The sequence below is a fragment of the Abrus precatorius genome, unplaced genomic scaffold (genome assembly GCF_003935025.1).
Source record: "Abrus precatorius isolate BTA unplaced genomic scaffold, Abrus_2018 Scaffold4, whole genome shotgun sequence".
Classification (NCBI taxonomy): domain Eukaryota; kingdom Viridiplantae; phylum Streptophyta; class Magnoliopsida; order Fabales; family Fabaceae; genus Abrus; species Abrus precatorius.
The window spans coordinates 1716800-1730919 of NW_020874384.1; the positions used below are offsets into that span (position 1 = coordinate 1716800).

The following is a 14120-nucleotide window of genomic DNA, read 5'->3' on the forward strand; positions in this document are numbered from 1 at the left end:
CATATTCATGAGTAGAGAGTGCATATTGTCATTTCAAATTTAAAAATATAAATTCATATTAATTTTTTTTATCTGTTTCTCTTTTTATATATAAATAATAAACATACGAGGCTTATTTAATGGATAGTAAGAACTAAATAATAATAATACTCACAGATCATGCATATAGAGAATTCATATTCATCTTTCTATAAACACGTGAAGTGTCTAATTTAGTTGCTGAAATTATACAAAGAGATAAATTCCAATCTTATTAAATACATTTATAGGAAAAATTAAAAAATTTAACTGTACTTAAATTTTGAGTTTGAAATAATCCATATGTTGACAAAAAAAAAACATATCAAAATAGTGACTAAATATAAAAGTGTAAATTAAAAAAAGTAAAAGTAGTAAAAGACTTGTCAGATTGAAGCGTTGGGTTAGGAACATACAGATAACCTTAAGACCATATACAGATGTAACCTGATATATTTTTTTATCTTTCGCTGAATTCCATAGGGCGAAATTGCTGCGCACGAGTGTATGGTGCCACCCAAACTCGGCAGAAAACAATAATTTCAAAGAGGGAGAAATTTGTTTTAATGCTTGTAAAAAAGTGACATCAATTTAATGCCAAATTACAAGAGTGACATTAAATGATTTAAACAAAAGATGAAATTACAAAAATACAAATTAGCATTGTTGAAAAAAACAAAAAGAAAATCCATTTGGTTGGGGAATTGAACGAGAGCTGAAATGTTGGAAAATGAAATGATAGTTTAATGATTTCATATTGTATATAGCATTGATTGATGATGATGCAGCGATGGAAGAGTGCAGGCAATAAAGTCATTTCACCTCGTATCCTTCCCATTTTATCAAAACCTACCTTTACTTCTAAATATAGGATTAACTTGTGTTCTTTCTCCCTTCGGAAGCCCCTCTCTGCCACGTTTATCTCCCATTTGGTTTCTTCCCAAAATTGAGGGTATTCTAGTAAAACTTTAACTCAATCCCAGACCTCCATTTATGCCTCTGTTCACTTCTCATTGGCTGCACCTCCTCACAAGCTAAATCCATTGCTATTTTTATAATCCTTTCTCTTGAACCTTCGTTCACACCCTTCTCCACCACCACCACCACTGTCACCACTACACGCAAGCCTAACAAAACAAATTAAAACACTTCACCTCCAAGGTGTTCCAGTGCACAGAAAAAAAAAGAAAAGAAGCAGGTATGTGTTCTTTGCTCTTATGTTAAAACTTCAAACTTCAAACTTTAAACTTCGTAGTTCGTACCCTTTGTTTATCTTCCCATGTTGGTTTGTTTGCTTGTCTTGTCCCCTTGAGCTGATTGATTCACTTTTAGAAACAGGGAAACGTTTCCGTTAGTTTCTATGACTTTCGATGTTATGTTTGTGTGTGATAGAACTACAACTCATGTTTTTCTCCCTTTTTTGTCGTGTTCTTTATTTTTCTGAGCTTGTTTGATCTCTTCCTGATTTTGAGGCAACTCACTTTACAGTTTAGCGTTGGAAGTTAAATTATCTAGATTTGGGGTTTGTTTGGTTAGTTTTAGATCTCTGCACAAAGATTTTATTTTTATTTAATTTTTTCAGGAATTGGGTGGAAGTAGAGGATTGGAAGAAGTTGGTGTGATCTGGGTAATAAAAAGAGAAAAACTTTGGTTCAAGTTTTGAAATTTGAATTTGAGCGCGTGTGAATTAGAAGTGAAGAGGGTTAATGGAGTCAGATCTTCAGCAGCACCCTCCAATGTTTCTGGATCACCAGCAACAGATGAATTCAGGGTTGACACGGTACCGATCAGCTCCAAGTTCGTATTTTTCGAGCATCATTGACCGTGAGTTCTATGAGCACGTCTTCAATCGCCCCTCTAGTCCTGAAACGGAGCGAATGTTGACACGGTTTGTGAATAGTCTTGGTGGGGGTGATGTTGATGCTGATGCTGATGCTGAGGATTCAGTTTCACTCACTCAGAATCTCCCACCTGTTCAGCAACAGCAAGTTTCTGTGGTTAAAGAAGAGGTTAACCAGCAATCTCAGGCCTTGACATCAATAAATAATGAACCTGTGGTTCTTCACCAACTACACCAAAGTAATATCAATAGTTATGGTTCTTCTGCGCCTCGGAATTTTTACCAAAACACTGGACGACCACCTTTGCCAAATCAGATGAAGACTGGTTGTGGAACTAGTTCCAATCTTATCAGGCATGGTAGCTCACCTGCTGGACTGTTTTCAAACATTAACATTGAAAGTGGTATGTCCTATTTCTTGTCCTTTTTCTTTTTCTTTTTCATTTTTTTAATTTCACCACCTTTTTCTTTTCGTTTAAAAAAATGTCAAATTTTTTTTTCAGCAAAATTTTATTTTATTTTATTTTATCCTGATTTACCTTTACTTTTCCATTTTGTTTCCCTAAAATCCCCATACGCACACGGAAGGAAGGAAACATCTCCAAAAAAATGTCAACACTAACGGCATATTTGATTTCCTTTTTAAAATAGTTCTGTTTAAAAATAAAATATTGGACAAATTTTTATTATATTATATTTTTAAAAATAAAAAACTGTTTTTAAAAAGAAAATCAAATATGCTCTTAATTCTTGCCAATTCAAGTAGGATAACTATCTTCAAATTTGTTATTCTAGATAAACTTTGCTGACAGAGCAGCCAGTAGAGTAGAGAACAGAGAGTAGAAGAAAATAGAGTGAGGAATTCACTTCATAAATCAGGGTCTTGTTAATTAATACCCTTAGAACATTTGTTAAAGAATTAGAAGTGAAAAGTTTTTAATAAAAATTGTAGGGGAAGTGTATTTATTATATTTTTTGACCAAAAGATATTTACTTTTGGTTCCTTAAGTAGTTAGCATTTGCCTATAGATTAAAGTAAGGAATTATTGTCATTAGTTGAAAAATTAACCATTAAAATTGTGAAAAGTACAATGATAAATTGTGCGGTTGTTTCAATTTCAACCAATGATTTTTAATTAATGGCTACAACTTCTTAATTTACTCTAATCTCTCACTTTAAATAAGCCAAATCGAAGGTAGCTATGGTCTTAGTAGAATTTGGTGGAGGTGTGATAGAAATCCTATGGTTTTATAAAGAAGAGGTTGCTTGAGCTAATCATGGGTACAATGATCGATATTTGCTGGTTTAGGCTTCATATTTATGCCAATCTTCATTTTCTTACTCCATGAATAGGTTGTCATAATGACGCTATGCAAGCTTGATTGGCAGGCTATGCTGCTGTAAGAGGCATGGGAACTATGGGAGCTGTTAATAACACTAGTGAGGAAGTAAACTTTTCAACTCCAACGAGGTTGAAGAATGCATCAAATTACTCTTCAGGACTAATGTCATCAAGGGCTGAAATTGTGAACAAGAGCAATACACAGAATAATCCAGAAAATGAAGGGTATGCTGAAAGCCAGGGTAATGATTTTATCTCAGGTTTCCCTGTGGGTCCATGGGATGAGTCCACAATCATATCTGACAACATGACTGGTCTAAAAAGATATAGAGAAGATGATGTAAAACCATTTTCTGGTTTAAATGCAGCTGAAAATCAGGTAGACTAGCACTATTTACCCCTGCTGATGTTTGAGGTAGATTTTATCACTTCAATGTTATTGACCTGATTTTGTTGCATTGATCAGAATGAAACTGGAGGCCAGCCTCCTGCTGCTCCTTTGGCTCATCACTTGAGTTTGCCAAATACTACAGCAGAAATGGCAGCCATTGAGAAGTTTCTTCAACTCTCAGATTCTGTTCCTTGCAAAATTCGCGCCAAGAGGGGATGTGCCACTCACCCAAGAAGCATTGCAGAAAGGGTATAATTTATTTTAGTCAAATTATTGGTTAATACCCTCTCGTATTAGTGCATGTTTGGCTAAGATTGTTTTAGAAAAATAATAAACTTTCTTAAAAGTGAACAATTGTTTCCTTAAAATAAGTAAAACCAAACATGGACTACATTTTTGTCGTGTTATAAGAAAGAAATATACAAATATTATAGTAGGGCCTACTATAATTTATGTAGGCTCCATTATTTTTTTGCATTGTTCTGTCTTATAACAAGATATTGTCCAGTTACTTAAGCATCCAAATCCCAAATTATTTTCTTTTTCCTTTTCACTGGCACTGGTTTCTTGATTCTAAAATAGGGAGCTGGATTTTCTCAATCACTTTTTCATGACTCGGAATGCACCGAACAATTTATGTTGTTACTCATTTATTCGATGCCTAAGCATAATAGGGCAAATTGTAATGATTGGCATCCACGGTGAAGTAATGGTTATCATTGTGTCAATTTCCCTTCAGGTTAGAAGAACTAAAATTAGTGAGCGAATGAGGAAACTACAAGATCTCGTCCCAAACATGGATAAGGTAAGTATTTGACTTATTGCACACATACGTCACTTTTTATGTATGGATTGTGAAGAGCCTTTGACGGATCAACGTTGTTTTCCTCTCTTTGCAGCAAACAAACACTGCAGACATGTTGGACTTGGCTGTTGAGTACATTAAAGACCTTCAAAAGCAAGTTCAGGTATGTTAAAAACTTTCCTGTCTCAGTCTCTATCCTATGCATGAACAGGTTAAACGGTTAAAAATAGATTTCTTTTTAGAAAGTGAAAAACCCATTACATTGATAACAGAAATAATTTAATTGAAATGAAATAACATTATTCATATTATTGAAAATTGTTAAATTTTGTAATAATTAATTTAGAAGCTGTGTCTATAATTTTTTTTAATTGGTTGACAGTGTAAATTTTCAAAAACAGATATAGAATTGCCTTTTAAGATTCATTACATTTATAATTAGAATACGATGTTTAATAACATATGCTATAATGAATTATGAGTATTACCCCTTCCATTACTCATTTTCTTCCTACTACATTATACACTTTGACAGACTCTTTCAGACAATCGCACTAAGTGTACGTGTTCACACAAGCAGCAGCAATAACGGAAAAGAGGAAGGATAATCGCGCATTCTATGTACAGACGAATAATAATTTGATCTAGAAACTAGAGCAGCTTTCCGATATTTATGTAGCCACTGTTTGGGAGTGGTGGGAAAATCAGCTTATAAAAGTTGACTATAAACCATAATTTGATGCCCACATATTCAAAGCATGGTTGTACAAATTTTTCTAATGCAAGTCTATGCCTTTACTCTAAGATCCCCATTTCAGGGGATGGATGATGGGTGGGTGGAAATTGTATTTTTGCATCTTCATGGACTGTTGGTTCATCAATAACGTCAAAAAAGGATGTTATGTATGGGTTTGGTTTCACATTGAATGACATGGGAAACATGGGGGGGACCGAAGCCGACATGGTTTTGTTGGCTATGTATACTTATATAGTAGTGTGTCTTGTACCTTTTTTATTTTTATTTTTATGTTTTTGCATGCCCTTTTTTTCCATGAATCTTAAAATAGTGTTTAATAAAGCCAATTCGGTGGTGGTTATTTACGCTTTGGGATTCATTATCTCAAGCCGTACCCATGTATGAATGGTGACTTTGCTTTGTTTTCTTTTAGGATGCTAGCTAGATATCACCAATTTGGATTCGGCTATTTGGGTTTTGCAATTCAATGTGATAAGAGGATTCTCTGTCTTCTTAATCTCTAAAAGACTAAGACTAATGTGTTCTTTCATCTTATTTGTCTTTAATCAGCTACCTCCATTGCCATTACAATAATGAACATTTTGAAGAAAACAATAAGGTTCCCTATACGTGGCCATAAAAGGTAAATGGGTTTAGGCCTTTGGATTGATATGCTTTTGAGAGAGAATGGGCACATGGATATGACACAGCGCGCAGGTGGCAATGGATGAGTCACTATCTCTAGTGGGCCAATTGTGGGTCCAAATCCATTTTAGTGAAGACCATGTCACAAATGATGTCACAAAGCAAAATGTTGCCCTAATCGTTGAGTAAATGTGTGCATTGTTTTGGAAGATACACGTAGCACCTGTAGTTGGTTGTCAACAATGAACAGGACAAAGAGTATTCACATTATTCACTACACCCAACTATCAATTACTGCACTATAAATTTGGGTGCTCAAGATTGGCTTCTCCTGAAAAGAATCAGGCTGCCTTTGGTATTAAATTTTTTTATTTTTTTTTCAATTTAAGATTGGGTTTCGTTTTAGGATTATATAACTTGCTCCGATTTGATGTCATGTAATATCTTAAAAAGGAATTTCCATGAAAAATAATGATAAATTATGAGATCATATGATTATTTTTTTGTGTGGTATATGGTATAAGTTTGTTTAAAGTGTATATTTTATTAGTTTCACATTTTTTTAAGTCTATATTTGTATATTTTGTTTAGATGTTAGGTTGGTCCGTGATCAAAAAATGAAGAATACACTCTTTTAATTGTTTTTGAAATGTATGTTACAATTGATTTGTTTTTATTTTAAAAAAATAAAATATAAAATATATATTTAAAAGAGTGATTATAGTATTATTTTGAATAAATATGTGGTGGGTTTGGGTTATGTTAAATTGGTGGCCTAGCAATAAACAGCGTTCTAGAAATAGAAGACAATGGCAGCAATGGGTGATGGAGACACATAGGTAGGAATACGATCTGGTGCTAGAGAGAGACGATCACCTTTTCGTCACAGTGGGACCTCCTAGCTACGTACATTTACACGATACACTATTTTTATTCCCTCTCTTTTCATCTTTGTTTGGTAGCGAAAATAAAGAATATAAGAGATAAATAAAAATAAATATTGAGTTATCTCTTCATTCATTTGATTAAATAAAAAGAATACTAAAGCATAATATAATACCTTTATCCTTGTAATATAATATAATAAAAATGGGGAATATTTTTTTATCATTATAACAAAATTTCTTCCACTTGCCACTTTTTTCTCTTCAAATTGGAGAGCAAAACGTATTTTGAGATATATGATTTTGGTTAATTATCTCTTTCCAAAGTATAGAAACAATTGAGGTATGCTTTGGATTCACACGGAGAATTTATACCGTACCCTTGCCAGAAGGGTCTTTTTTTATATATGAAAAAAGACAAAATATGATGTTTTAAAAAAATTACAAAAATATATTATTTTTATAAATTTTGTGGCGATTTTTTACCAAGCTTTTTTCAAAAATCACAACCGGTGATTTTTTATTTTTTATAATTTTTAAATATTTTTTTAAAAAATTGTCAATAACGATTATTAAAACTTAATAATTTCTCACTGCTTTATTACATACACCAAATATTTGCCAATGGTAATTTTTAAATTTTATAGTTTTGTAATTTTAAAAGCACTATATATATATATATATATATATATATATATATATATATATATATTAAATTCTATATATATAAAAAATTCCTTGTCAGAACTATATAAATGATTATGATATGTAATTAATGTTGTTGAAGTTTTAAGTTAGATATAAAATTTAAGTTTATATGAAACAAAGTTATTTTAATTAATAAGCTTTTATTTTAACGATGAATTTCAAATACTTTGTCGTATTCAGTGTGAGATGGAAAATTTTAAATGTTGGTGTGTATATATATATATATATATATATATATATATATATATAAAAGTTTACTAGCTTCATGACAATAGAAAGTAGATAGTGTGATTTTATAAGAATTAAGAATGATGTCTTCAATTTAATATATAACAATTATATTTTACTATTGATCATAAATATTTCAAGATTCAATGAATAAGTATTTTAAGGAGAATTAAATAAAGATATAATAAAATAAGAGAATGGTAACTTCTTGCTATATCATATACATATATATGGATAATAAATAAGAAATTTTATATTGTTTTTTTATTCTACAAAAATATAATACATAAAAAGAATTAAATTTAAATGATAAAGTTAAATTTTTAAATTAATATAATTTTAAAAAATATCATTAACTTTCCAATAAAAATATATATTAAAATCTTCTTGAAAATAAAAAATATTTTTGTGTATAAATAATATTAAAATTTTGATGTTAAAATAAAATATTTCTTATTTTTTATAATTAAAAATAATTTTTGTGATAAATTATAATTAAAATAGAAATAAATTATAAAAACAAAAATTATATTATTAAAATGAGTAAAACAATTTGTATAAAAATCATATTTTCCAAAAAAATTATAAGACAATGTTTATAGTTTGTTTTTTTGTAAAGAGTAATAAATTTATATTTCTAAATAATGAAAAATGAAAAAAAAATATTGTATCTTGATTATTCTTAGCTCATCATTACCTTTAACTCGATAAGAATTCGAATAATCAGTATAAAATAAAATAGCACAGTAAAATAAGTTATCATATTTTATTACTTAATAAACATTAAAAATAAAATAATTTATCGTATTTTCTTATAACCACTAAACCCTTGACAAGCTAAGAAATGAAAGGGTTTAAAATATTTGATGAAAACATATTATTTAATGCTTTATTTAAAAAAAATAAATTATCTTAACATTATTAAGAAATCATTTGTCAATATCTCATCACGCGGTGAATTATATAACCAACAAAACATCTTAACCTTTCCCTGCCTGGCCACCTTCCATCCACGTTAAAGATCATATTTAATAGAAAGTTGAAAATAATGACATGCAGAAATGTGAAATGTGGGGACTAATAAACAAAATGACATAATATCGTACGTATGAACCATCCAGAGTATACAGAAAATAGACTCAAGATACCTTTAACAGTATTTACTTTAATTTAGCATAATTATAAGTAAGTTAATCACAGGTTAAATTGGGTAGTCTGTATACTTTTGAAAAAGTTTAAATTTATCTTTGTTATTTAAAATTATAAATATAATAAATGATAACTTTAAGTAATTAGATGATATAGCAAGGCCATTAATTAAAACAAATTTTTTTTATTTAATTTAATCTGGATCTGTCCAGTCGTGTACTTAAATGTGATAAGTAAGTTTATTACTAAAGATATTTTACATATACAAAAATTTAAATCTAAAATTTTATTTAAGCCATGCTTAAATGAAACAGAACTACTTGTCACTTCTGTTAATAAACAAACTCTAATTTTAATTAATAGTGTCTATATTATAAACCAAATAAATAAAATGAACAAAGCTTGTAAGATTCCTGCTATAAGCTTGAAAGGTGGTCACAAACATAACAACAGCCACGAAACAGCATGTTCCAATTGTCATTGGTATAAGCCTCTATTTGTTAATTTGAAGCTACAATTGCTGACTTACCTTCCTTCGCCAAAACCTTGGACGTACAAGAATCAAACATTCAATTGAGGGCGACTCCGACGATCACTCTATTCTGTGAGCTAAATTCTAATGCCAATATATGCTTGCTGATGTCATCTAACGCTCAAGCAATTTTCATTCTTTTGTACTGAATGATTTTTATTTTGGAAAAATGTATTAGAGTAAAGTCCTATAACTTATATACCTCTTTTATATATATGTTGTTCACCTAGCAATGTGAATCTTATATATCTTACTAAGTACCCGTTAAAAAATAACATAATAATATTCTATAAAAATACATATAATTTATTTATGGCAAATATATTGAATTTTGAAAAATATCTATTATCAAGACATATATGTTTAAATTTACACAAACTAGTTCTATATCTTACCAATGTAATGCCATTATCTTATTATTTAGTTTATGTAGTAATTTATAACGAAGAAAAGAAAATAAAGTAAATTTCTTTTTATTCATAGTGTGAAAATTTAATAAAAAATTAAAATATTTGTTTTTATTATTCAACTTATAAAAATGCAAAGTTATTTAGAATTATATAAGATAAATATTTACTATTATATTATAACTTATTAACTAAATTTACCCTTAAACTATAAGGAAATATACATATATTGACTTTCATTCGGATATAAAAGTTTGATATTTATCAATTATAATCTCAAAAATACATTAGGACTTAATTTATACAATTACAAAACAAAAATATAAAGTCTCAGAGCATATCACTTTCACATCAAAGTCTAAAAATATGATCATAGTCTGAATCATTCAGCTTAACTGATTTCTTGAGAATATAAGTAAAGATGAGAGTCTTCTCCTCATCATTACAATTAAACTCAAACAATAATTTAACAATTCACAACAGACCAAACACAATGGCAATCATATCAGCAATATTTTAAAAAAAACATACACTAAGATCTATGGTTTGATATATGTTTACACCAATCAGTATGTTATAATACATGCAATATAATCATACCAATAAATAAGTCACAATACATGTATTATAATTACACATATCAATGTATTACAATACATATATTATGATCATAACAATCAATATGTTACATCACATATATTATAATCACACAATCATTATGTTATCACACATATATTATAATCATACAATTATTGCCCTTATGATCTCTTGAGGTCTTCCAAAAATATAAATAGTCATTGGTTACATGCATCAACATGGATAGAGCATATGCTCATTTAACTCCTTTTCAAAATATATAGTCAGGAAATGAATGTGAGATCTGTGATGCTTTTACTTTCATTAATTTATGTGTATCCATTATGAATAACATTCACCATCTTCATTTTTTTCAGATTTCTCAAATCTTCAGATTTCTCAAATCGTCTCTCAACTTTATACCTCTATCTTTGTAACTTTTCATACGTATTTCCATCACCTTTCGTGATAGCACAACTTTCATCCTTTTTCATTTATCATCATAAAATCACTAATCATGAAGATCAAATACCTTCGGACTCAGTTCAAATCATATATTTTCAAAAATCATATTTCTACATTATTCATAAAACAATCAAACATTCATCAATTTTCAAACAAAGATTAACAATCATGATAACATGCCATTTAAATACAGTTAAATCAGCAAATAATTTGTTAAAGGTCAAACAACTCACCACTAAACTCCAATTGCATTTTCATGCTATAATTACTTTAAAATATAAATAATCTATGTTATGATTTGAAGTACATCACTATATTATCTTGTACTACACATTTTTTATATATCTCATGCAAACTTCTCAAAACACAATATATCATGCAATTATCCATTTCAAAATTTATCTAGCTCAAGAAAATAACTTAAATCACATCTTACTCGTAATTTTCTCTAAAAAACTTTGATTCAAATGACACTTGAATTAGATCTTAATGTTTAACATTGTAGGATTTAAGTTTAAATTTTTGAAACAAACATCATATGACCACATACTGAACAGAGCATGTCTATGAAAAAGGAAGGAAGTTCAACAATTAAAATTTTAAATGATGGGATATAACCCTCTTTACCTCGATAAGGTGATTTGTGACAAGATTCATGAAAGATATTGTCCAAAGGACAAAATTCTTCGTATATATTACAAGGTAGAGTACTTTTGAGAAGGAGAAAAGGGAAAAATAGAAGTAAGATTGGGAGATTAAGCTCTAAGAAACTTACTTAGAATCAAGCGAAACAAACGTTAAAGTTCAGATCTTAAAGTAATTTGGAGTTTCAAGAAGTTTTTTCTAAGAATGGAAGTAAGAGGACAGAGAAAAAAATGAGAAAAGGTTGTTTGAATTATAATGCAAGTTTTAGAATAGTAATTTCCTTAAATACCCTTTTTGCTTGCTGCCTCTTGCCTGACCGAGAATACCAGATAAAAATTTTACATGTTTTCTGATAATCTCGCCTGAACGAGATATAGTCTAGAAAGCTCCTCATTTTTCTGTACTTCTTACCTAAGTGAGGGGCTTATCGCCTCAGTGAGAGGACAATTGGGGAGATATTATCCATTCTCACTTAGGTGAGACTCATCTCGCGTGAGCTAGAAGTGTCTTCAAACACCTGGTTCAAAAAACCCAGTCTTGCTTGAGCAAGTTATATCTAGCTTGAGCTAGATTCCCCGCAGCTTCCAAAATTTTAATTATTCTATGTTAAAAAAATAAAATACAATAATAAATGATAAATAAAATAAATATGTAATAAATAAAATAAGGATGTTACACTCCATGTGTCATGTCAACCTAACTTTTGAAATTTAATTCAATTACTTGTGACATGTGAAGTGCTCTATGTGTGATAAAAGCAATAAAGACACTACTATAACTACAGTTAATCACACTTTATATGCACAAGAGAGAGAATGTAAGGTTTTTAACTTTTTTATGTTCCCATGGAGAAGTAGAGCCCACACTAGAAGTGAAAATTATAGTGGTTAATACCACATGTTTTGACCTTTTCATAGTATACACAACATAACTCACTTATTTTTTTCATTTATTTCTACTACCAACATCATTCATTATTAACACTCTCGTAACTCGTATAGTTGAATTTAATTTTTGACTCATTTGAACTTGAAAGTATATTAAACAAAACAAAATGGGTGCATTTGAAAAATGATAAAAAGAATTAATTGTTTTTGAACAAGTAAGTTACTTTAATAATATTAAGTATGAAAGTAATTATCTTATGGTATCAATTATTAATAAATTGGGTCGGTATGACACGTGGCATAATCTTGTTAATTTCATCAATGCATTAGAGACGATGACGTGTGATACAATCATGTACTTTTGTCTTTATTGAAGATGAAACTTAAGTTTAAAAAATTGTTCATACAGTAGGCAGAATAGTTGTTGATGTAACGAAAAAAAATTTCAACCATAAAATATGTTTTAAAAAATATTATTTTAAAAATTTATTTTTAAGATATATTAAAAAAGAAAATAAGCCACAAAATTTGTTCAAACTATAATTTCTTATAATTTTCTTACCAATTGTAGATTGAAAATACAAAATAAAAATAAAAATGTACCAATTGTAAACTATAGTTATTGCAAAAGATACTTACCAACCAAGGTTAAGTCACTCTGACATAGGTTGAGATTCTAACTAAATATTTATTGTTCATGCAGAAACTTCAACTGATTTATTTTTTAATATTAAAAAAATATTCCTAAAATAATATATTTTTTAAAACATATTTCATGTATGGGTATTTGTAAGTTTTATCTATTGCATGGATGAAACTTATATGATTGTGCCACATGTCATCGTTTGATAAATTTCAACATGCTGTATGGACAAAATTTATATGACTGTATGACAATAATTACTAATAATTGTTTCCACATTTAATATTATTAAAATAATTTATTTGTTCAAAAATAATTTTTTACCCATTTTCCAAATGCATCCATTGTTTTGTTCAAGGTGCTTTCAAATTAAAAGAGTCAAAAATTAAATATAATTATACAAGTTATGAGATGAGTAATAATGAAATAATAAATAATAGTAATAGTAATAAGAGAGAAAAAAAGAAGTAGGTTGTGTAATGTGCAAAGATGATAACATGTGGTATTAATTACTTTATAATGTTCATTTCTAGTGTGAGCTCCAATTTTTAATGGAAAAGTAAAAAAGTGAAAAATCTTATATTCTATCTTTTCTCTATACAAAATTGTATAAATCATAGTTATGACAAGATATTGACTGCATTTATCACATATAGAGCACTTTAAAAGTTGCAAATAATTAAATTTTAGAAATTAAGCCGACACAACATGTGACAAAATTCCATAAGTTTTGTCTATATAGTAAACAAAATTTATCTAATGATGACACATGATCAAATCAGGCCAATAACATAATTTTTTCTTTGTTAAAGATAAAACTTAATTTAAAAAATAAATTTTGTCTTAACGAAACGTATCAATGTGTCAAAGAAGAATTAGATAAAAAATATGTTTAAAAAAATATTATTTTAAAAAATTATTTTTAAAAGAATATTAAAAATATAAATCAGCCAGAAACCTCTCGTTGATTAATCTCGTGTAAAAGGTGAAGAGAGGATGCAACTAAAAAAGAGAAAGACACGATCTAAAACTGTGAGCAAGAAACAACAAAAACACACAACATGTTATACTCGCTTTCATATGCTTTATTTACGCGGAAAAAAAGTTAAAGAACTTTTGGCTTTAAAATTTTTAATATTCTTTTAAAAATAAATTATTTTTTTATTAGATTAAATGTATTTATTATGTTTGTTTTATGAAATTATTATTGATTATTGA

General features: G+C 28.8%; 1 protein-coding gene across 2 annotated transcripts; it reads left to right on the forward strand.

Annotated features, from left to right (window-relative positions):
* Positions 1–760: 760 nt before the first annotated feature.
* Positions 761–6272, forward strand: LOC113864706 (transcription factor bHLH122-like). Of its 2 annotated transcripts, none has more exons than XM_027498736.1 (7): positions 761–1216; positions 1601–2262; positions 3462–3580; positions 3668–3841; positions 4332–4397; positions 4492–4560; positions 4933–5693. In XM_027498736.1, exons 2-7 carry the CDS (start codon positions 1725–1727, stop codon positions 4984–4986), a joined length of 1020 nt encoding a protein of 339 aa, XP_027354537.1. In that variant the 5' UTR covers positions 761–1216; positions 1601–1724; the 3' UTR covers positions 4987–5693. The 2 variants fall into 2 exon arrangements, with proteins under 2 accessions (XP_027354537.1, XP_027354536.1); XM_027498735.1 differs by having other exon boundaries at positions 762–1216; positions 3249–3580; positions 4933–6272.
* The last annotated feature ends 7848 nt before the right edge of the window (positions 6273–14120 follow it).

Bases quoted from the DNA above. Each gene is read 5' to 3' on its own strand.
- LOC113864706 (XM_027498735.1), top strand. From the start codon at position 1,725: ATGGAGTCAGATCTTCAGCAGCACCCTCCAATGTTTCTGGATCACCAG. The intron at 3,842-4,331 runs GTATAATTTATT...ATTTCCCTTCAG, and splicing joins CAAGAAGCATTGCAGAAAGG to GTTAGAAGAACTAAAATTAG. The intron at 4,561-4,932 runs GTATGTTAAAAA...ACACTTTGACAG, and splicing joins ACCTTCAAAAGCAAGTTCAG to ACTCTTTCAGACAATCGCAC.